This window comes from Prionailurus bengalensis, chromosome A3 (assembly GCF_016509475.1).
Source record: "Prionailurus bengalensis isolate Pbe53 chromosome A3, Fcat_Pben_1.1_paternal_pri, whole genome shotgun sequence".
In the NCBI taxonomy this organism is placed as follows: Eukaryota; Metazoa; Chordata; class Mammalia; order Carnivora; family Felidae; genus Prionailurus; species Prionailurus bengalensis.
The window spans coordinates 30,531,712-30,555,518 of NC_057354.1; the positions used below are offsets into that span (position 1 = coordinate 30,531,712).

General features: G+C 36.7%; 1 protein-coding gene across 1 annotated transcript in view; it reads right to left on the minus strand.

Moving 5' to 3' along the window:
* Positions 1 to 23,807, minus strand: part of RNF24 (ring finger protein 24) — an 82,129-nt gene that overhangs the window by 11,515 nt on the left and 46,807 nt on the right. The window contains exons 2-4 of the mRNA XM_043602821.1: positions 22,183 to 22,332; positions 16,227 to 16,269; positions 13,951 to 13,992 (exon numbers count right to left, since the gene is read on the minus strand). Coding sequence (XP_043458756.1) covers positions 13,951 to 13,992; positions 16,227 to 16,269; positions 22,183 to 22,325 — 228 coding nt within the window. The 5' untranslated portion in view covers positions 22,326 to 22,332. The remainder of the gene's footprint in view (positions 1 to 13,950; positions 13,993 to 16,226; positions 16,270 to 22,182; positions 22,333 to 23,807) is intronic.

A 23,807-nucleotide genomic window follows, 5' to 3' on the forward strand; every position in this document is an offset into this window, starting at 1 on the left:
ACAGGGAGGGAAACAGGGTCAGGACTGCTGGCTCTGCCCTGTGGAGATTCAGCACTGATCCTACCAAAGGGCAAGAAGTTGGACAAGCCACTCAATTTTAATTTGCTTATTTTTCTAGGATCCAAAATTAGATGTGTAGCCTTTTTAAAATGGAGTTACAATTAGTGGTTATAATGTGCTATTATGTTGTTAAACAAATTCTAAAACCATAGTCACCTGTAAGGAAAAAAAGGTTAAATTCTGACATGTTAAGTGCCAAAGGTGACCAAAAGCAAGGGCAGTCATGAAGAGAAAAGCCTCCGATCTGACTTTTCAGAAGTTCCATGAAGGGCCAAACTAATTTTACAACTTTACAGGTCCTATTTTGCACTCTACAGTATTTCAACAACAAACTGCTTCTCCATTGTAACTTCCCATACCTTTTTAAAAATGGAGGTATATTTCACGTAATATTCATCCCTTTAAAGTATACAATTCAGCCTTTTTTAGTATACTCACAGAGTTGTGCAACCATCACCTCTATCTAATTCCAGAACATTTCATTCCATGCTCCCAAAGCCCACACCCATAAACAGTCACTCCCCATTCCCCCTTCTCGCAGTCCCTGGCAATCACAACTTTCTGTCTTGATGGATTTGTCTATTCCGGTCATTTCCAGAATGGAATGGAATCATGAAATGGTATCATACAATAAGTGGTCTTTTTTGTCTGCCTTCTTTCATTTAGCAAAATGCCTTCAAGGTTTATTCATGTTGTATCATGAATCAATATTTACTTTTATGGCTAAATAGTAGTATGGATATACTATATTTGTTTATCCATTCATTAGTTGATGGTTACTTGGATTGTTTCTACCTTTTAGCTATTATGAATAATGTTGCTCTACTCTAAACAAGTAACACGAGTTTTCAATTCTCTGGGTATATATCTAGGAGTAATTGCTAGGTCATATGGTAATTCTGTATTTAACTTTTTGAGGAATTACTAAATTGTTTGTTTCCCAGGATGGCTACATCATTTCACATTCCCACCAGCAGTGTATGAGGGTTCCAATTTCTCCATATCATCAGGTAATTTTTATTGTCTTTTTGATTATAACCATCCTAGATGGTATGAAGCGGTAATCTCATTGTGGTTTTGATTTGCACTTTCCTAATGACTAATGATGTGCTTATCGGCCTGTTGTATATCTTCTTTGGAGAAATGTCTGTTCAAAATTCTTTGTCCACGTTTTTAGTTGGGTTATTTTTCTTTTTACGGGTTGTAAGAGTTCTTTATATATTCTAGATACAATTCCTTATCAGATAGCCAACTGATTGTGACAAAGGTGCAAAAAAGCATTTCAATGGCAGGACAACCTTTTCAACAAATGGTGTCGGAGCAATTGGACATCCATAGCTGGCTATCACCAAAAGCATGATATCACCCCTAAAGCATAAGCAATTGAAGGAAAAAAATAAATAAAATGGACTTTATCAAATTAAAAAACTTTTGTTCTACAAAAGACCTTGTTAGGATAAAAAGGCTGATATAAAATATTTGCAGTTCTTTTTATTTTGTAGGCTTTTTATTGAATTGTAACAGTTATTTCTATGTTGTGGATACTACCTACTCTTATCAGATAGAAGATCTCCAAGTATTTTCTCCCTGTGGGTTATCTTTTTACTTTCTTGATAATAAGGGTTTTTAAATTTTGATGAAGTTCAATTTATCTTTTTCTTTCGGTTGCTTGTGCTTTAGGTGTCATATCTAAGAAACCATCATTTAACCCAAAGCCACGGAAATTTATATCTATGTTTATTTCTAAGAGTTTTGTAATTTTAGTTGTTACATCTGGGTCTTTGGTCCATTTTTAATTTTTATATATGGTGTGAAGCAGAGCCCTAACTTCACTGTTTTATACAATTTGGTTATCCCAGCACCATTTGTTGAATCAACTGTTCTTTTCTTATTGAATTGTCTTGATGCACTTGTTGAAAATCAATTGACCATAATTGTATACATTTGTCTTTTTTTCTTAAAATAACTTTTTTGGGGGTGCCTGGGTGGCTCAGTCAGTTAAGCGTCCGACTTCGGCTCAGGTCATGATCTCAAGGTTCATGAGTTCGAGCCTCGTGTCAGGCTCTCTGCTGACAGCTCGGAGCCTGGAGCCTGCTTTGGATTCTGTGTCTCCCTCTCTCTCTGCCCCTCCCCTGCTCTTTCTCTGTCTCTCTCAAATAAATAAATAAATAAATAAATAAATAAATAAATAAATAACTTTTTTTTTTTAAGTTTGAGAGAGAGAAAGAGTGTGTGCATGCGTGTGTGAGTTGGGGAGGGGAGAGAGGGAGGGAGAGAGAGAATCCCAAGCAGGCTCCATGCTGTCCAGCTCAGAGCCCCGATGTGGGGCTTGAACCCATAAACCGTGAAATCATGAGCTAAGCTAAAACAAAAAGTTGGATGCTTAACCAACTGAGCCACCTAGGTGCCCCATATAGGTTTGTTTCTGAACTCTCAATTCTATTCCAGTGATCTGCACATCTCTCCAACTGGTAGGATCACACTGTCTTCAAACTGAGGCTTTGTGTCAAGTTCTAAAATTGGGAGATGTGACTCCTCCAACTCTGTCCTTTTGCAAGATTGTTTTCAGCTATTCTGGGTCTCTTGCATTTTCATGTGCATTTTAGGATCTGCTTGTCAATTTTCACCAAAAAAAAAAAAAAAAAAAAAAGGCAGCTGTGATTTTGATTGGGATTGTGTCGATTCTGTAAATATTTGGGGGAATGTTGCCATTTTATCAATAGTAGGTCTTCCAAACCACAAACATGGTAGGTTTTTCCACTTATATAGGTCGTCTTTAATATCCTTCAATGGTATTTTGTACTTTTCAGTGTACAAGTCTGAGCTTTTGTTAAATTAATTCCAACTGCTCTTTTTGATGCTGGTGTAAATGGAATCGTTTTCTTAATTTCACTTTTGGATTATTCATTGCCAGTGCATAGAAATACAGCTGGTTTTTGTATGTTGATCTTATTTGTTGCACTCATTTGTTAGCTCTCATGATTTTTGGTGGATTCTGTAGGGTTTTCTGTTTTTATAAATTCATGTCATCTGAAAAGAATAGTTTTCCTTTTTCCTTTCCAATCTGGATGCCTTTTATTACTTTTTCTTGCCTGACTGTTCTGGCTAGACCCTGCAGCACAATGCAGTACAACTGCAGTACAATGCTGAATAAAAATGGCAAGAGCAGACATCCTTGTCTTGTTCTGATCTTAGGGGAAAAAGCTTTCAGTTTTTTACCATTAAGTATGATGTTAGCTCTGTGTTTTCCATAGATCAAGTTGAGGAAGTTCCCTTCTATTCCTAGTTTGATGAGTGTTTTTATCATGAAAGAATTTTCAATTTTGTTAAGGGCTTTCTCTGCATCTACTGAAGTGACCAGGTGTGTGTGTTTTTTTTTCTCCCTTTATTCTGTTAATAGGGTGTATTACATTGATGGATTTTTCTTTGTTAAACCAACCTTGTATTCCTTGGGATAAATTCCATTTGATTATGGCATATAATTCTTTTTATATGGTGGTGGATTTAGTTTGCTAGTATTTTGTTGAGGATTTTTTCTCCTATGTTCATAAGAGATACTGGTTTGGAGTTCTCTCTCTCTCTCTCTCTCTCTCTCTCTCTCTTTTCGTGTGTGACGTCTTTGTCTGGTCTTTACATTAGGGCCTGATAGAAGAAGACAGGAAGAATTCCTCATCACTCTTCATTTTTTGAAGTCAAAGAATGGACTATGATAATGTTAGCCCTGCCAGAAGCTGGGATAGGAAGACACATTTACTGACTGGTTAGTCTATAAATACTTGAGTTTGCTTGTTTTACATGTTAAAAGTCAGAAAAGTTCTTAACTGATGGCACCTGCAGAAATCAGAAGGAAGCTGAGTCAAGTAGCTCCAAAGTAATTTTTTTGCAGGTTGGGGAAGAGCAGAAGCTTCAAGTCTGTGGGGGCAATTGGGACAGCATGTGATGACTCCAGACTCAAACACCTAGGGCCACACTATTTTTGTTTTGTATCCAAAATGTGTTTATTGGGATGGTTTCCCACTCATCTTGATTCAGGGTGCTTTTAGTGCTGCTTTTATCTGAAGGAGCATCCTTCTGTTAAGTCTTACTTTTCTTCGTGTAGGTTGGCAGAGGAGAGTGAAGTAGCTAATGCACAAAATTACTATTTGTGCATGGTTAAAGGTGGTGGTGATTTTACAGCAACCTGGGCATTTCACATTCATGAAGTAGGAACTGGGGCTCTGCACTAGATGCTTCTTCTTTCGTTTCCTCTTCTCCTCTTCTGGAGAGGGAATGGAGGAGCTTCTGTGTGAGGGCATTTTCTGGTCGGGGGAGGTTATCACCATGGGAAAGGCTAGGGTCACACTCTTTCTCTATGCTCAGAAGCTGGATAATATACCCATTCTACTCAACTTTCTTAAATCTCAATTTCTACAAATGCAAAATAAGGAATAATACCTATCTTATCTGAGTTTTTAAAAATGTGAGTTCCTTGCTCTTAAGATAATTATATGAAGTAACAGACATCTTGGTAATGTTGCCACCTTGTACACTGATTCCAGAGGCAGCATTTCTAGTTCAGAGGTGTCATTTAAGGTTGGAATCTTTGGGAACTATGAAAGCAACCTACAGATGGTTCTGCCATTCAGGAAAGGTCCAGCTTTCTGGTTCCAAATGAAGTACAGTGGACAGTCCCTTCCATGGCCCTCATATGTTCATATCCTTGGCCCACTGCTATACACACCTCATTGATTTGTGACCTTCTCTCCTATGGGGCCAGTGTTCTCTAATGGAAGGGAGGGACTATACCCACTCAATCTCTAGGGTCCTACATACTTTCAGTTCTTTATACATGCTTTGGGTTTTTGTTGTTGTTTGTTTTTAACTATTTTTGCAATTTTAACAAACCTTGGACAAACCTCAGTTGGGCTCCAAATATTTGTATATTTTTAAAAGTAAAATTTGAGAATGTGATATGTAAGAAGATGGATCAATAGTCCTAGAAAGACTGAATGGGTTTAAATCTCTTTCTATATAAGACAAGGATGTGGTAAAACTTGCACTGCCAGAGCCACCTCCTCACTGGAACAAAGGGAAGGGGATGAGCCTATGGGGAGGTGAGGAGAAGAAGGAAAAGATATTTTTTACTTTACATAGGGGGCAACTCAAATGGGTCCAACCTTTCTGTAGTCTCTTCTTATGGAAAGCAGGGCAGAGCAGGGCTACAGTGTACCTGCCACATTACTCCTCTGCCTGACCTGAGAAAACTGATGGCTCTTTCTAGTCCTTGTGCAGCCAGGTTCCCAGCTGGTGCCGAGATGCAGAGGGAAGCAGGGTGTCCTTTCCCTTTTGTATGTACAGGCAATACCTGATGGAAGGGGGGTTGGGCCTGAATTTATTCAAACTTGGAAGCTACATGGATGGCTCTACCACTGTATTGTGGATGTGGACTCAGGGTTGTACAAAACTATGTATATTCTGATTGACCCATATAAGCACAGCAGGTAGATGAGGCCTTCTCTGGTGGGGTGGCAGGACAGAAAGAGTGCAATGTGGGGGCACATGGGTGGTTCAGTCAGTTAAGCATCTGACTCTTGATTTCAGCTCCAGGTCATGATCTCATGGTCGTGAGGTCATGCCCCTCTTCAGGCCCCATGCCGGGCATGGAGCCTGCTTAAGATTCTCCCTTTCTCTCTATCTCTCTCTGTTCTTCCCTCACTCATGCATGAGCTCTCTCCATCTCTCTCTTCCCCCAACCCCCCCAAAAATGCAATGCAAAAACAAAATCTGAATAATGGCCGGAAATCAGCCTTGGTTAAAGTCAAACCTACATATTTATGAAGCTGAGTAAACCACAAACAGGATAAATCCAAAGAAATCTATGCTCAGATATATCATAATTAAGTTATTCAAAACTAAGGACAAAAAAAAACTTTGAAAGCAGTTGGAGAAAAAAGACACTGATAGAGGATCAATGACTTGAATGACTGAATTTCTCATCGGTAATGGTGAAAGCCAGAAGAAGTGGCACATTTTATTTTTATTTATTTATTTTTTCAATATATGAAGTTTATTGTCAAACTGGTTTCCATACAACACCCAGTGCTCATCCCAAAAGGTGCCCTCCTCAATACCCATCACCCACCCTCCCCTCCCTCCCACCCCCCATCAACCCTCAGTTTGTTCTCAGTTTTTAAGAGTCTCTTATGCTTTGGCTCTCTTCCACTCTAACCTCTTTTTTTTTTTTTCCTTCCCCTCCCCCATGGGTTTCTGTTAAGTTTCTCAGGATCCACATAAGAATGAAACCATATGGTATCTGTCTTTCTCTGTATGGCTTATTTCACTTAGCATAACACTCTCCAGTTCCATCCATGTTGCTACAAGGGCCATATTTCATTCTTTCTCATTGAGAGTGGCACATTTTAAAAGTGCTGAAAGAAAAGAAGTGTCAACCTAGAGTTCTATGCCCTTCCTTCAGGAATGAGAATGAAATAAAGACATTCTCAGATGAAGGAAAACTAGTAGAATTCAGAACCAGCAGATTTGCTCGAAAAGAAATGCTAGAGGAAGTTCATCAGATAGAAGGAAAATGACATTAAGAAGGAAACCTGATGGTAATGCAAGCTGGTGCAGCCACTCTGGAAAACAGTATGGAGGTTCCTCAAAAAATTAAAAATAGAACTACCCTATGACCCAGCAATTGCACTATTAGGTGTTTATCCATATGCTGTTTCAAAGGGACACATGCACCCCCATGTTTATAGCAGCACTATCAACAATAGCCAAAGTATGGAAAGAGCCCAAATGTCCATCGATGGATGAAGGGATAAAGAAAATGTGGTATATATATACAATGGAGTATTACTCGGCAATCAAAAAGAATGAAATCTTACCATTTGCAATGACGTGGATGGAACTGGAGGGTATTATGCTAAGTGCAATTAGTCAGAGAAAGACAAAAATCAAATGACTTCACTCATATGAGGACTTTAAGAGACAAAACAGATGAACATAAGGGAAGGGAAACAAAAATAATATAAAAACCGGGAGGGGGACAAAACAGAAGAGACTCATAAATATGGAGAACAAACTGAGGGTTACTGGAGGGGTTGTGGGAGGGGGGATGGGCTAAATGGGTAAGGAGCACTAAAGCATCTACTCCTGAAATCGTTGTACTATATGCTAATTAATTTGGATGTAAATTAAAAAAAAAAAACAGTGCAAAAAAAAAAAAGAAAAGAAAAAAAAAGAGAAAGAAAGTATGACCCAGAAAAAAAAAAAAAAAAAGGAAACTTGAAGGGGCACCTGGCTGGCTCAGTTGGTTAAGTGTCCGACTCTTGATTTCGACTCAGGTCATGATCTCACAGTCTATGGGCTTGAGTCCTGCATCAGGTTCTGTGCTGACAGCATGGAGAGTGCTTGGGATTCTCTCTCTCTGCTGCTCCCCTGCTCTTTCTCTCTCAAAATTAAATAAACATTAAAAAAAAAGAAGAAGAAGAAGGAAACTTGAAGGGGCACCTGGGTGGCTCAATCAGTTAAGCGTCCAACTCTTGATTTTGGCTCAGGTCACAGTCTCACAGTTCATGGGTTCAGGCTCTGTACCAATGGGATGGAACCTGATTGGAATTCTCTCTCTCCTTTCTCTCTGCCCCTCCCCTCAGCATATGCACATACATGGACTATATATATATATATATATATATATATATATATGAACATTAATAAGAAGGAAACTTGGAATATTAGGAATGAAGAGCAACAGAAATGGTAAATATCTGAATATTTATGACTATTCTTCCTTTCCAGAATCCTTTAAAATATATTTGACAGTTATAAGTAAAAAATATAACACTGTCAGATGGATTTTCAATGTATATAGATGTAATATGATAGCAACTGCATAAGTGGAAAAAGGTAAAAGGGTCTATCTACATGGTGGAACGTTTCTACATTCCAACTGAAGTGCTAAAAAAATAGTTCCAGGTGTATTTATTTTGTAATTCTCTAAAATATTACACAAAAAAGATAAAGCCAAAATCACAAAAGATACTAAAAATGGATTACTAAAAGTCTTCAAATAATCCAAAGGTGGCAGTAAAAGGGAAACAAGAATGAAAGAGGGAAAAACAGAAGACAGGTAATAAAATGGTAGACCCAATTACAAACATCAATAACTGCCTTGAATGTAAATGGTCTAAACACACCAATTAAAACCAAGATTGGCAGAGTGGATTAAAAAAAATCCATCGTGACCCAACTTTATGCTATCTATAAGAAAACTCACTTCAAATATAATTCTATAGGTAGACTGAAAATAAAAGGATGGAAAAATACAGGCCATGGAAACATTAATCAAAAGAAAGCTAGAGGTGCTGTACTAATATCACACAAAGATTCCAAAGCAAAGAAAACTGCCAGAGATGAAGAGGGATATTATGTCTTGACAGAGGGATCAATTCACCAAGAAGACATAAAAATCCTAAATGTATAATAAGCACTAAAAACAGAGCTTTATATAAATCAGTATATACATACATGGAAAGACATAATGTGTTTTTAGATAAGACTCAACATGGTAAAGAGGCCAATTTTCCCCTGACTTACAGATTCGATGCAATACTAATCAAAATCCCAGGAGGACTTTTTCTTCTTTTTCGTAGATATAGACTAGCTGATGCCACAATTTAAATGGAAGAGCAAGGAACTAGACTAGCTAAAACAGTTTTGGAAAAGAAGAATAAAGTTGGAGGAATCCTACTGTCTTATTTTGACTTATTATAAAGCTCTGGTGTTGGTGAGGGAATGGGTGCATAAATCAATGGAACAGAATGGAGAACTGAGAAAGACAGTCACAAAATATGGCCATTTGATTTCTGACAAAGGAGATTTAATGGAGAAAGCAACTACTCAACAAAAACTAGAGTTGGGGACACTGTGGTGAACAAAGACTAAATGCAAATAGGGAGCAGATTGTAAACTAATGCCAAGACTCTCCAGCTTTTCTTGAAGAAACCCAGATCTGGCAACAACTGGCCTGCATTCCCCCATGACAACAATTAGCTAGAGCTGAGTGCTAGCAACTCCTTTAACAGGACCTGCATTCCCCAGTATGTCACAGATTCCACAGCACCTTTCTGTTTTTCTCGACAGTAGATGTCAAGAAAATGTTTTTCTTGACATTAGAGGTCATTTAGGACTCCACTTACATGACTGTTCTGTTGTTTCTCTTAGAGATCTCCTTCTCTGTATCTGTTTCTCTATTAAAAGATGGAGAAATAAAAACAGGGAAGACTATGGGTATTAAGAGGATATTTTTCTTTGTAGAAGGATAATATATTATGTTTTGAATATGTATATAGTACCTCCTTAGCTTCACTCAGTGTAAGTGTTGCTTGACCCCTATACTGGTAGAAAAAATTAAACAAAAATGATACAGTCATAGATGTAGAGCTAACTAATAAGCTGGAGGGGGCAGGGGTGGTGTCTGGGCATCTGAGTTGGTAAGGTCCCAGGAAGGCTCCCTTAGGGGAGCAAAAGCCAAGAAGTAGCTATGTGATTATGCAATATCAGACCCCTTAAGAACTTCTCAGTATATATCCCAGATAACACACAGCACCCTTTTGCACACCCCAGTGTGACTTGCTTGTTTACAGACTTGCTTGCTTCTCTACCAGATTGTTAACTGCCTAAGGGCAGAAATTAGTATTTTACGCTCCTTTGTGTCTCTGTAGTTTAGTAAGTGTCTGACATGTTTTATGTATTCAATAACTCTAAAATTACTGTAAAAGTAATGTACTATTTTCCTTCTTTAAGACCATTACATATAAAACTAACATCACTTTTGGGGCACCTGGGTGGCTCAGTCAGTCAAGCGTCCGACTTTGGCTCAGGTCATGATCTCGCGGTTCATGGGTTAGAGCCCTGCGTCAGGCTCTGTGCTGAGAGCTTGGAGCCTGGAACCTTTTTCGGATTCTGTGTCTCCCTCTCTCTCTGCCCCTCCCCTGCTCGCACTCTGTCTCTCTCTCCCTCAAAACAAATAAACACTAAAAAAAAAATTTTTTTAAACTAACATCCCTTTGACCAACTTCCCCTAATCTTTTTTCTCTTCTCTCCATGTCCCACGTGATCATACGTCCTTCTCAAACCCAGTAAAACACCTTGCAGTATGCACATAAATCCATGAACAATATGGTGTTTATTTTAGTTTACATATGTGATATAAACATTTATATCACTTTATAACTTGTTTTCAGATCCCATTAGAGATCTATCCCAATTGATATATTTACAGATAGAGCTCAGTCCTTAATTTTGTCTGCTTTTATAGTACCTCACTGTATGAATCACTAGATCAGGTTTCTCTTCCTTCCCCCCCCCCCCCTTGGTAGATAATCTTTGGTATATCATGTTTTATTTATTCACTACACCACTGAAGGACATTTAGCTTGTCTTTGATTTTTCACGATTCTAATTATTCACTAATAACAGTATCCATATCAAAATTCCATGTGCTTACATAGGACAAAGCTATGTCATCACTGTATAATTAGGCTACAGGAATGCACGCACACATAAAAGTCTGACAAAATAGTTTCATCACCAAGAAATGCAACTGGAAAAAACCAAATGAGCTGCAAAAAATACATGATTGCCTCTGGAAACAAGCTATATATAGAGCAAGGTTAGGTTTTCCTAGCTACAGTTTCAAATAACAGGGAGAGGGGATCAGCAGCTTAGTCCAATTTAGCAAAATTGGAATTGGTGAGTGCAAGTGAAATACTAACTCTGATACATAATGGTGCAACCAACACAGTGTACTCATTCAAGATAAAAGATTCATTATAAACTAATGGGTCAAAACCAATAAGGAAGACTTCTGAGGAACCTGGTTATTCAATATGGGTAATGTATGTCAGAATTTAATTTTTCCATTTATGGTCATCAAAGAGACCCCAAATGGAAAAGAGATCATCCTCTATTACTTTATGTTAATTTTGGGAAAATTTAAAAATCAAACAGAAATTGATGCTTGGGTTTATTCCAAGATTAGGTCTAAAATGCTGTAACACAGCAACTCTTTGTTAAAAAAATGCAGATGAACTATTGGGACCTCATCAAGATAAAAAGCTCTGCACAGCAAAGGAATCAGTCAACAAAACTAAAAGGTGATTCCATTCCAGTGGAATGGGAGAAGATACCTGCAAATGACATATTGGATAAAGAGTTAGTATCCAAAATCTATAAAGAACTTACCAAACTCAATACCCAAAAAACAAGTAACCCAGTGAAGAGATGGGCAGAAGGCATGAATAGATACTTTTCCAAAGAAGACATCTAGATGGCTGACAGACACGTGAAAAGATGCTCAACATCGCTCATCATCAGGGAAATACAAATCAAAACCACAATGAGATACCACCTCACACCTGCCAGAATGGCTAAAGTTAACAACTCAGGAAACAAAAGGTGTTGGCGAGGATGCAGAGAAAGGAACTCTCTTGCACTGTTGGTGGGAATGCAAACTGGCGCAGCCACTCTGGAGAACAGTAGGGAGGTTCCTCAAGAAGCTAAAAATAGAACTATGATCCAGCAATTGTACTATTAGGTATTTATCCAAAGGATATAAAAATGCTGATTCGAAGGGGCACATGTACCCCAACTGGTGTGTGTGTGTGTGTATACATACACACACATACATGTATAATGGAATATTACTTGGCAATTGAAAAGAATGAAATCTTGCCATCTCCAACAATGTGGATGGAACTGGAGGGTATTATGCTAAATGAATCAAGTCATTTAGGAAAGACCAATATCATATGATTTCACTCATGTGGAACTTGAGAAACAAAGCAGATGCACATAGGGGAAGGGAAGGAAAAATAAGATAAAACAGAGAGGGAGGGGCGCCTGGGTGGCTCAGTCAGTTGGGTGTCTGACTTCGGCTCAGGTATGATCTCACAGTCTGTGAGTTCAAGCCCTGCGTCGGGCTCCGTGCTGACAGCTCAGAGCCTGGAGCCTGCTTCCGATTCTGTGTCTGCCTCTCTCTCTGCTCCTCCCCTGCTCATGCTCTGTCTCTCTCTGTCTCAAAAATAAATAAAAACATTAAAAAAACCAAAAAAACAAAAAAACAGAGAGGGAGGCAAACCACAATAGACTCTTAAATACAGAAAACAAACTGAGGGTTGCTGGAGGGAAGATGGGCTGGATGATGGGCTAAATGGGTGGTGGGTACTAAGGAGGGCACTTGATGGGATAAGCACTGGGTGTTATATGTAAGTGATGAATCACTGGGTTCTACTCCTGAAACCAATGCTACACTATATGTTAACTAACTTGAATTTAAATAAATTAAAAAAAAAAGGAAAGAAAATATGCAGAAATAGCAAAGGCACAGTAGAAATTTTCAAAGTGACGATAACAGAAATCATTGTTTTATTATTATTGAAATAATTTCACAAATTAACTCTTTTTGAAGAGACTGGCAATGTAGCTGCCCCACAATGAGATTATATAAAACATAGATATTACAATTTGAGCTTTCTAACTCCTTGCTTTACAAATAAATTAAAGAACTCAGAAAGGAAGAGAAAAGGGTCCTAAAATTAAAAATAAAATCACTGGGTTCTACTGAACGATTGTAGTCAGAGATGACACAAAGAGTAAAATGAAAAAGAATTCTGGGGCGCCTTTGTGGTTCAGTCGATTAAGCATCCGACTCTTGATTTCAGCTAAGGTCATGATCTCACAGTCCCTGAGATTGAGCCCCACATCGGGCTCTGTGCTGATGGTGCAGAGCCTGCTTGGGATTCTCTCTCCCTCTCTCTCTGCCCCTCCCCTGCTCGTGCTGTCCCTCTCAAAATAAATGAACATTAAAAAAAATTCTCATAGACAATGTATATGAAAGTGTACAGCAGGATACACACATACTTTTGATTTACATTACAAAGCACAGTAAAGTTGTGAACACCTGGGAGCCAACCATGCAACCTCATCACTAGACAATCCCAAGGAATCATATCTTCCCTTATGTTCTTCTCTATTCTATCCCCTTGCCTCATCTCCCCAAATGCCCACCCCCAAGAAGTAATCATTGTCTCTTTTGTACCATTGATATGAAGGAACTACTAGGAACATTTTTAAGAGTGAAAGTAATGCAAACTCATCTTGAGTAGAAAAACAAATTTGTATCTATCTACTACTCATATCAGGGACAACATGCAGCATCCCTATTACTATGAAATCTTACATCAGCACCATTTCTATTAAAAATGAGTTATATTACTCTTTTTAAAAAAAATTGTTTTTAACGTTTATTCATTTTTGAGGGATAGAGTGTGAGCAGGGAGGGGCAGAGAGAGAGGGAGACACAGAATCCGAAGCAGGCTCCAGGCTCTGAGCAGTCAGCACAGAGCCTGATGCAGGGTGTGAACCCACGAACGGGGAGATCATGACCTGAGCTGAAGTCGGACACTTAACTGACTGAGCCACCTAGGCACCCGAGTTACATTACTCTCTTATGTCTTCTCACAATTGATTTTTATGTGACCTCACTTTCAATTATCCTATTAAGGGGCTGATAAAAATAAGCCTAATTTTTTTAACTTCTTAAAATGAAGATAGTTAAGCATATCACTTCTATTAGGTAATAGCTCAAGAAAAGATTAAAACGCTTAACAGGAGGCCTGGCTCAGTTGGTTAAGTGATCGACTCTTGATTTCAGTTCAGGCCATGATTTCATGGTTTGTGGGATCAAGCCCCACGTCTAGCTCAGCACTAACAGCATGGAGCCTGCTTGGGATTCTCTCTCTCCCTCCCTCTCTGCCCCTTCCCCAGTCGTTCTCTCTCTCTCTCTCTCTCTCAAAATAAATTACTAAACTTGAAAAAAAGATTAAATACTTATAGGCAACTTACCTCATGTAAATTCAGTTCTTTTACTTTCTCTTTTAATATAACCTGTAAGACATAAAAGTATGTCATACTCATTTAAATGTGTAATTAAAAAATATCTCATTATACTCACACATATTTTTCTATTGTATATGTTACTCATTTCCTCTCTTATTCAATATTAGAGAAAATCTCTTTTATAGCTTGAGACAGAACATTTTTTTAGCAACATTCTTTCGTTGAAAAAAAATTTTTTTTATGTTTATTTTTGAAGGAGAGAGAGAGAGAGAGAGAGAGAGAGAGAGAGAGAGAGAGACCAACCACAAGCGGGGGAGGGGCAGCTAGTGAGGGAGACACAGAATCTGAAATGGGCTCCAGGCTCTGAGCTGTCAGCACAGAGCCCAACACAGGGCTCAAACTCATGAACCGTGAGATCATGACCTGAGCTGAAGTCAGATGCTTAACCAACTGAGCCAGCCAGGTGCCCCAGCAACATTTTTTCAACTTGAGCAATGATGCAATGTTCTCCCAAAAAGCAATTTTAAATCCCTTTGGGTATAGATTAACTTTTAGGAAAAGATATTAATACATTCTCATCTGGACTAAGTGCTAACCCAGGAGGAAAATAAATGAGGTCGACTCTCATGATTCAGTAAAACACAGTATTGGCTGATGGGAAGTGAACGATTACTAATATATAAAAGATTAAAAAATAAGGTCAATCTTAATTTTAGAAGTTTTGCTTATTATTTTGCATTACTATCCCCAGGAAATTTTAGCTCTACCCAGAGTTATGTAAATGAACTTAAAATTCATCCAGTCCCTAACCTGACTCGGTGGTGACTGGATACCAAAAAAAAAAAAAAATGCCAAGTGATAAGAGGATGATTATTTAAAAAGAAAGTTTCTGAGAATAAACAGCTTATTAGAACTACATGCCATCTTAAAGTGAAAAAACAGGCAAGTGAAATTTGGAGAAAATCTCCCAATTTTGAGTATCTTATATTCCTGAACCAAAAATGGTTTTCAGGGCATATTACATTTTCAGAAATCAAAAGCTACCATCTGACTACACAGGGATGTACTAAATTTCCAACTCAGTAGATTTTAAAGACCATTTTACTTTCTGTCTTCTTACTGTATTAATTCTATCAGTCAATTTCACTTCTTGAATAACCATCAAGGCCAATTTTACTTTCTACTTAGCTTACATACAAATCTTATAGGCTGTCAAGTTTACGATAATGTTGAGACAACAGGATTCATTCATTTAGAAAAACTAAAACATTCAACTCTGTGTATAAATCCCACATGAGACCTATGGGAAAGAGCGTGGGGTTACCTATGAACATCAGTGTATACATCTAAGGAACTTGACAAGGAGCTCAGATTTCAAAAAGACACGAACAAAAGATGTATAAAAAAAGATATGTAATCCTAAAACAGTGACATGGTCCTGTAGTGTCAGTGTCAGTTAAAGGCCCAAATAAGCTAAAGCTTGCCCCACAACCCTTCAAAAAAAACCAACAACAAAACCCAACAAAAAAACTAAAAAAAAAAAAAAAAAAAAAAAAAGCAAACAAAATCTAAAAAACAGAAAGCAAAAAACTAAGGACAACAAAATAATTTCATACTTTTGACCAAAACAAAATTAAGGAACACCTAGACCCACTGTTTGGAGTAAAATGTTAATGGATGACACATGAAAGAAAAAACAAATTGTACTTGGCCATCAAGAAAAGCTAAGTTTATTACCTTAAAAAACAAATCAGTAAAAGGATGATAGTACAAAGGGCTAGGGGTTAACAATAACGACCCAAGTATTTGGATTTCTGGTGGTGTGACATTAATAGAAAGGGGGAGGAGATGAGATCATTATAATACAACTGGTCCCCTCTGAGGAGCTGGTGTCTTCTACTGGAAGAGGTGAAAAAAAAAAATTCATTTCATGGAATCTCTGAATGCCACTAGATTAACCATAGCTTTAAGGATTATAAACCACAGCATCTCCCTTTAGCAAAATGTTGGCTAAACCTCCCTGTTATATTATTATATCATCTGAACTTTCTATAACTTCAAATAATACTTAAAGAAAATACTTAAAGAAGTTGACCTATTTTGTATTACAAACTGGCAAGTGAAATGCTAAAATGAACGCAAGTAAATTCAGCCCCAGATTAAAATATGAGTGGAAATCTAAATTCTCATTTTTTGGCAAAAAAACAAAACAAACAAAAAACAACCAAAAAAACAAAACAAACAACATAAAGATCAAAGCCAATCTGAAGTAAATTTCTCACCTGTTTGTAGGCATAAAATTCTTTGTGTGCTTGATGTCTTAGCCTAAAAGACAGAATAGGAGTAATGTGATACTGAGGTTTCCAATGTAACAATTTGATAAAAATCTTAAACAGATCTTTGATATTAATTTATATCATTTATTGTTTAAAATCCAAAACCTTTATCCTGAAAAATACCCACATGACCTGTTACCATGTTATGACAATAACCATAAAATATTATCAAAATATTAACTCAAGTGAAATCTCATTAAAACAAAATCTTAACACAACAAATATTTTAATGAACAAGCCTCAATTTATATTGGTGATAGTCCACTGGTTTCAGTAATCTTTAATATATTACACTTTTCTTAATTAAAAAATTAAGTATAACATCCATCTAATAATGTACAAAAACTTTAAGAATACAGTTAAATATGTTAAAATATATATATTTATACACTGCTGTAACTATCACCCAGATCAAGATATAGAACATTTCCAGGACCCCTGAAATGACTCGTCCCAATCAGTATCTACTCCTAAGAGGTACCCACTATCTTGATTTCTACCATTACAGATTAACTGTGCTTGTTTTGAGCGTCACATAAATGGATCATTTGGTACACTTTTTATGTTGGCTTTCAGCTCACAAATACTTGTGAAATTCATCCACATTGCAGTAAATCTTTCTGACTGACATATAGTGCTCCACTGTGTGAATATAAGACTATCCATTCCACTGTTGATGAATATTTAGGTTACTTCCAGTTTGGGGCTATTATAAAGCTGCTAAACAAATTCTTCTACATGTCTTTTAGCAGACATATAGACTCAATTCTGTTGAGTATATACGTAGGAGTAGAATTGCTAGTCAAAATGCTTATACCAATTTCTACTCCTAGATGTAATGCATGAGAGCTCTAGCTGTTTTAAATTTTTGCCACTACTTGGTAGGGTTGATTAAAAATTTTTTTAGCTGGACTAAAGCCCAGGGCTCTGTCGGTTAAGCATCAGACTTTGGTCAGGTCTTGATCTCATGGTTCGTGGGTTCGAGCCCTGTGTTGGGCTCTGTGCTGACAGCTCAAAGCCTGGAGCCTGTTTCAGATTCTGTGCCTCCCTCTCTCTCTCTGCCTCTTCCCCATTTGTGCTCTGTCTCCCTCTTAAAAATAAACATTAAAAAAAAATTTAGCCAATCTGATAGGTCTATTCAGTGGTATCTCATTTCAGTTTTAATTTGCATTTCCCAAATGATGTTAAGAACCCTTTTATATGCTTATTGTCCATTTGTATATCTTCCTTTAAAAAATACCTATTTGGGTCTTTAAAAAATGAGTTACCTTTTTCTTATCAATTTTTCTTTACAAATATTATATATATATTAGATATCTAACATATCTAATATATATATGTATACATACATATATTATATATACTCTGTTGGGTCTATGTACTGCAATTATCTCCTACTCTGTGGCTTGCATTTTCACTCTCTTGATGGGTGTATCTTTTGATGAACAGAAGCTTTTAATTTAAATTAAGTCTAATTTATAAACTCTTCCCAATATCAGTTCTTTTTGTGTCCAGTTAAAGAAATCTCTGTCTACCCCCAGATCATGAAGATATTCTCTTGTGTGTACTGTGAAAACAATGTGTTATTTTACCTATCACATTTAGGTATCCATTTGAAATTACTTACAGTCCATCTGAAATTAGTCTTTATATATATGATGTGAGTAGGGGTTAAGATTCTTTTTATCCACATGCAGATTTTCATTTGACTCATTTATTGAAAAGTCCCTATTTCCCTTTTGCATTTCAGTGGCATATCTGTTGGGAGACAGACCCAATATGTGGGTCTGTTTCTAGAGTTTCTATTCTGTTCCACTGGTCTATTTGCCTGTTCTTGTATACTAGGTTGAACAGTGTAAAAAATTCATGTCTGCTGGAACCTCAGAATGTAGCCCTATTTGGAAATACAGTCTTTGTAGATTATTTAGTTAAAATGAAGTCATATTGGGATTAGGGTAGACCCTAAATCCAATGCGACTGGTGTCCTTAGAAGAGAAGAGAGACCATACAGAAACACAGGGAAGAAGGCCAGGTAAAGATAGAGACAGACTGAAATGATACAGCTACAAGCCAAAGAACATCAAGGATTCCTGGTAACTACCAGGAACTAGCAGAGGCAAGGAAAGATCCTCTCTTAGAGCCTTCGGAGGGAGCATGGACCTGCTGACACCTTGATTTCAAACTTCTAGCCTTCAGAACTGGATTTAATGTTTATTTATTTTTGAGTCAGAGAGAGCGCGAGCAGGGCAGAGGCAGAGAGAGAGGGAGACACAGAATCCAAAGCAGGCTCCAGGCTCTGAGCCGTCAATGCAGAGCTGGACATGGGGCTCGAATCCACAAATCATGGGATGAGATCATGACCTGAGCCGGCCAAAGTTGCATGCTTAACTGAGCCACCCAGGTGCCCCTAGTGGGTTAGGTGTATTAAATGCATTTTTGATTATAATATTCTCAACTTACATTGGGTTTACTGGGATGTAACCCCACTGTAAGTTGAGGAAGATCTGTACGTGTATATTGTTCTCCAGTTACTTTCATCTCTGTCTTAAAAAGGTATTCTCCTGCTTAAAACTAATAGCAGTATAGGGGTGCTTGGCTGGCTCACTTGGAACAAGAGTTATGTAACTCTTGATCTCAGGGTCGTGAGTTCTAGCCCCACATTGGATGTAGAGATTACTTAAATAAACTTAAAAAAAAAAAAAAAAACTACTACCACTATAACTTTTAAGTGTGTCTCCTCTCACCTCCATGGTTCATTCCTTCTCACAAATCCTTCACAACTAGCTCACTCTCCTTAATACTATTTATATTATACTGTATTTATTAATATGCCCGAATCTCTTAAGACAAACACCAAAATACTTCCTTGATTCTATAGCAAACTGCACACCTACCCTACCCCAACCTAATCTTTTCTCAGCCAAGATTCTTCAAAGAGGAGGTCATATTTCTTGTATTCATTTTCACCTGCTGGTCAGGCCTTGCCCCATTACAGTCCACCTTTCATCATCCCTGTATCCATGCTACTGAAACTTTTCTAACTAAAATTATAGACGCAAGCTTAATTGTCAAATGTAATGGGAACTTTTGACATAACTGACTTAATCCACTGAAATGCTACTTGTGGGGTTCCTGTCCTATGATTTTTCTTCCTATCTTCTTCTATCCCCTTCTAGTCTCTTCTATGGGATCCTCTTAAATATCAGTGTTTTCCTAGGATTTTGTCCTGGATCCATTTTATTTCTCTATACACATTCTTTCTAGGGGACCCTCCTGGCCTCAGCTTCTACCTATTATTACATGACTCCCTTTTTCTAGACAGATTTCTTGTAAGCTTTAGACCTATATATCCAATTGTGTACTAAATATTTTGACTGTTAACACAAAAAAACTCAGTCATCCCATGTCTAAAATGGAATCTATCATCTTTCCACCCCAAACCTGCCTGTTTTCTAGCTCTATAAAGGGACTGCTATCTTCCCAGCTGCCTAAACCAGAAGTCCAGGAACAATTCTGAGCACATCTTTTCTTGTCCATCATTAATATCTGGTCACCAAATTCTGTTCATTTTCACCACCCAAATATTACTCACAACCATCCATAACACCCTATGTAGCTCTACTGTCATTATCTTGGTTTAAGACCTTAAAATTTTTGTTAGATAACTCAAAAGCCCCCCTATAACTTTAGTTTTCAATTTTTTCTTAATTTTAAGTGTTTATTTTTGAGAGAGAGAGAGAGAGAGAGAGAGAGAGAATATGAATGAGACTGAGAATGAGAATAAATGGGGGAGGGGCAGACAGAGAGGGAGCCACAGAATCCAAAGCAGGCTCTGGGTTATCAGCACTGAGACCAATGTGGGACTCAAACCCAGAAACTGTGGGATCATGACCTAAGCTGAAGTCGGATGCTCAACTGACTGAGCCACTTAAGACGCCCCAGCTTTGATCATTTTAAAGGAGCTGAATCCATAAATCTCCAGATTAACTTCAAATGACTTGTTAAATCCAAATTTAATATATGAAAGGTTAAAACTAACACTAGGTTCATCAGAAAGGAAAAGCTCCTTACATCATGATTTAATTTTCAAAATGGTACCACGGACTTGTAAATGAAGTTTAGAAATGTTTGAACATTTCTAAAAGACTGGTTTCTCTAATTAGACAAGATAATTTTATTTTAGTATATCAGATCCCCACTTACTTGCTTTGTTAGATAAATAAAAAAAAAGATACAGAAAGGATAAAATGAAGTACAATGGTAATATATGAAGACAACCGTTATCATTTTTTCCCTTTCTCTACCTATTTGCTTGATTATTCAAAGGAATACAATGAAGTAAAATGGTGTTTCACAATTGATTTCTCAAAAAACTTACCCAGAATCACAATTGGTATATTAGTGTTTTTCTTAAAACAAGGTTAAAGGCTTAGTTCTTAGACATAGTAATAAAAACTATACTATGAGCTAGCTTGAATATTTTAGAATATTTTACATATATAAAACTCCTTCATTAATGAATCTTTAAAAAATATTTTGTTATATTATTATATTATCTTTTAAAGTATAATTTGGTTTCAAATATTAAATTCACAAATTTCTTAGTTAAAACCACTATTTATAGCGAAACCAAAAAATTTAGTAGATCTGAGGGAAGAAATAACAACAACAAAAAATCAGCAGTCCTCTGCCATCCTCCCCAAAGATAATCATATTTTAAGGTTATGAGGTCCTGTTTTTGCTATGGCTAATTCCTTCATCCAAAAAAAAAAAAGCCAAATATTTACATAACATTTATCAAACTATTATTAAAAAAATGTTAGAAAAAAAATTTCTGCAAATAACATTTTTCCTAAATGCTATAATTATATTAGTTAAGTGTTTATTTATTACTCTGAGAAAGACCTAAAAATCCTAAGTAGCCAGCATATCTATGAGAGGTAAGAAGTGATTACATTTTGTGAGAACTTCAAAAAAGATTCAATTTCTGTAGGAATGTAGACTTATTTATCAGAATATTGGAAACAATACACTAAATTCATTCAAATTTGGCCATCAGTGAGTAGTCACTGGTGGCAACAATTAATTATTGCTTAAAGACATCTGATGAGGGTATGTATCGTAACCATAATCACATTCTGTACAAGCACTAAAAATTGTTAGAGGTATAGGTGTTTAATAAAATCCAACTTTCTACTCTTTTACTCATAAAGCTCTTTGAACAATACAGTATATGAATTTTTACAGTCTTTAAGTTTCAGCTTTGAAAACTAAAAAGAATAAGACGTTTGTTTAAACAATTATGAGTAAGTCAACTGTGAATCTTTACTGGCCAAATCCATTACTCCTTCATGTGAGGTGTTATCCTTTGTCACTTCTCCCTACACGTGCTGCAGAGCTTTTGGAATATTTAGTGTTTTATGCAGATAATCAATCACCTGAACACTTGACCAAAGGAACTTAAAATCTTAAGAGACCACAAGAACCTGTTTAAAGGCTTGGACCTTGTCTTGGACATTGTTTTCTAATCCCTAATGACTTTAGCTAACAATGACGCAACACCATCCTTGAAAAGATATCTTGAAATCTTTGTGAATGTAGATTAAATCTTGGGAACAGATAATAAGTGTATCTGGACCAGGTGCTAATATGTTAGAAAAATAAATGGGGACAATTTTCTTCTATAGAATAAAACACATTCATCAACAAATAGGATTGAAGACTGTATAAAGGTGTTTTTATTCATTAGTAACTAACTCACAGAAGGTTAAAATGTTTAGCAACCTTAATTTTAGAAAATTTGCTAATTATTGCACATATACAATTTTTTAACCTAAGGGCAAAAAGCTGATTTATAATTGATTAATATATTCTGAAGTAACACAGAATGAAAACTGATTACCTAATCAAGTAGCAACAGAAGAGTAAACTAAGGATGAAGACAAATATAGCAGTGCCAAAAACCACAATATATATGTTGAGAGGCAGATTCTGGAATCCAATATTAGGCATCCTGAAGTTGTAATGTGGGAAATCCGAGCTCATGGATGAACTGTGGGGGGAAGAAAAGAAAGGAAAAAAATTAGGTTATAAAGACTAAGAACCAAGATAGCATTATCTTTGAATGTATATAGAGGCAATAATTTTCTTAAGACTTGACCCCATTTGAAATAAATATGATAGACAAAGAGTTAATATTCTTGCCATTCATTTATCATGCTATAAATATATTTTATTTTTAAAATTTTGTTTTTTAAAGATCATCAGTTTATTTGAAAGGTGATGACCAGAGGATAGCACTTTAAATTTCCAATATTGATAAATTTTAAATTGTGACAATTTAAAGTTATAAATAAGGTTATTTTCCCTTCCTTTAACACATCATAATATTGTTTTAAGGACTACAATGAAATATTTTAGGCTGAAAACTTTCTTAGTATCCTCTTAAAAAGGTTTTGAATTTCTTGTGTAGTTGTGGGGTTTTCCCCCCCCTTTCTTTTAAATTTAAATTTTAGTTAATATACAGTGCAATACTGGTTTCAGGAGTAGAATTCAGGGATTCATCACTTACATACAACATCACCCAACTAGCCCATCTCCCACCTCCCTCCCTCTGTCAACCCATAGTTCGTTCTTTATCATTAAGAGTCTCTTGTGGTTTGTTTCTCTTCTCTTCCTCCGCTCCTTCCCATATGTTCATCTGTTTTGTTTCTTAAATTCCACATGAGTGAAACGTTATTTCTCTTTCTCTGACTTACTTCATTTAGCATAATACACATCATTGCAAATGGTAAGATTTCATTCTTTTTGATGGCTGAGTATATATATACATACCACATGTATGTATATATCCATTCTTCTTTATCCATTCATCAGTCGATGGACATTTGGGCTCTCTCCATAGTTTGGTTATTGTTGATAATGTTGCTATAAACATTAGGGTGTATGTACCCCTTTGAATCTGTATTTTTGTATCCTTTGGGTAAATACCTAATAGTGCAATTGCTGGATAGTAGGGGAGTTCTACTTTTAGCTTCTTGAGGAACCCCCATAGTGTTCTCCAGAATGGCTGCACCAGTTTGCATTCCCACCAACAGTGCAGGAGAGTTCCCCTTTCTCTGCATCCTCGCCAACACCTGTTATTTTTTGTGTTGTTAATTTTAGCTATTCTGACATGTGTGAGGTGGTACCTCATGATGGTTTTGATTTATATTTCCCTGATGATGAGTGTTATTGGGCATTTTTTCATGTGTCTCAGCCATCTGGATATCTTCTTTGGAAAAGCGTCTATTCATGTCTTCTGCCCATTTCTTAACTGGGTTATTTGTTTTTTGGGTATTGAGTTTGGTAAGTTCTTTATAGATTTTGGATACTAACCATTACCAGATATGTCACTTGCAAATATCCTCTTCCATTCCACAGGCTGCTTTTTGGTCTTGTTGATTGCTTCCCTCACTGTGCAGCTTTTCTTTATCTTGATGAGGTCCCAATAGTTCATGCTTGCTTTTGTTTCCCTTGCCTTTGGTG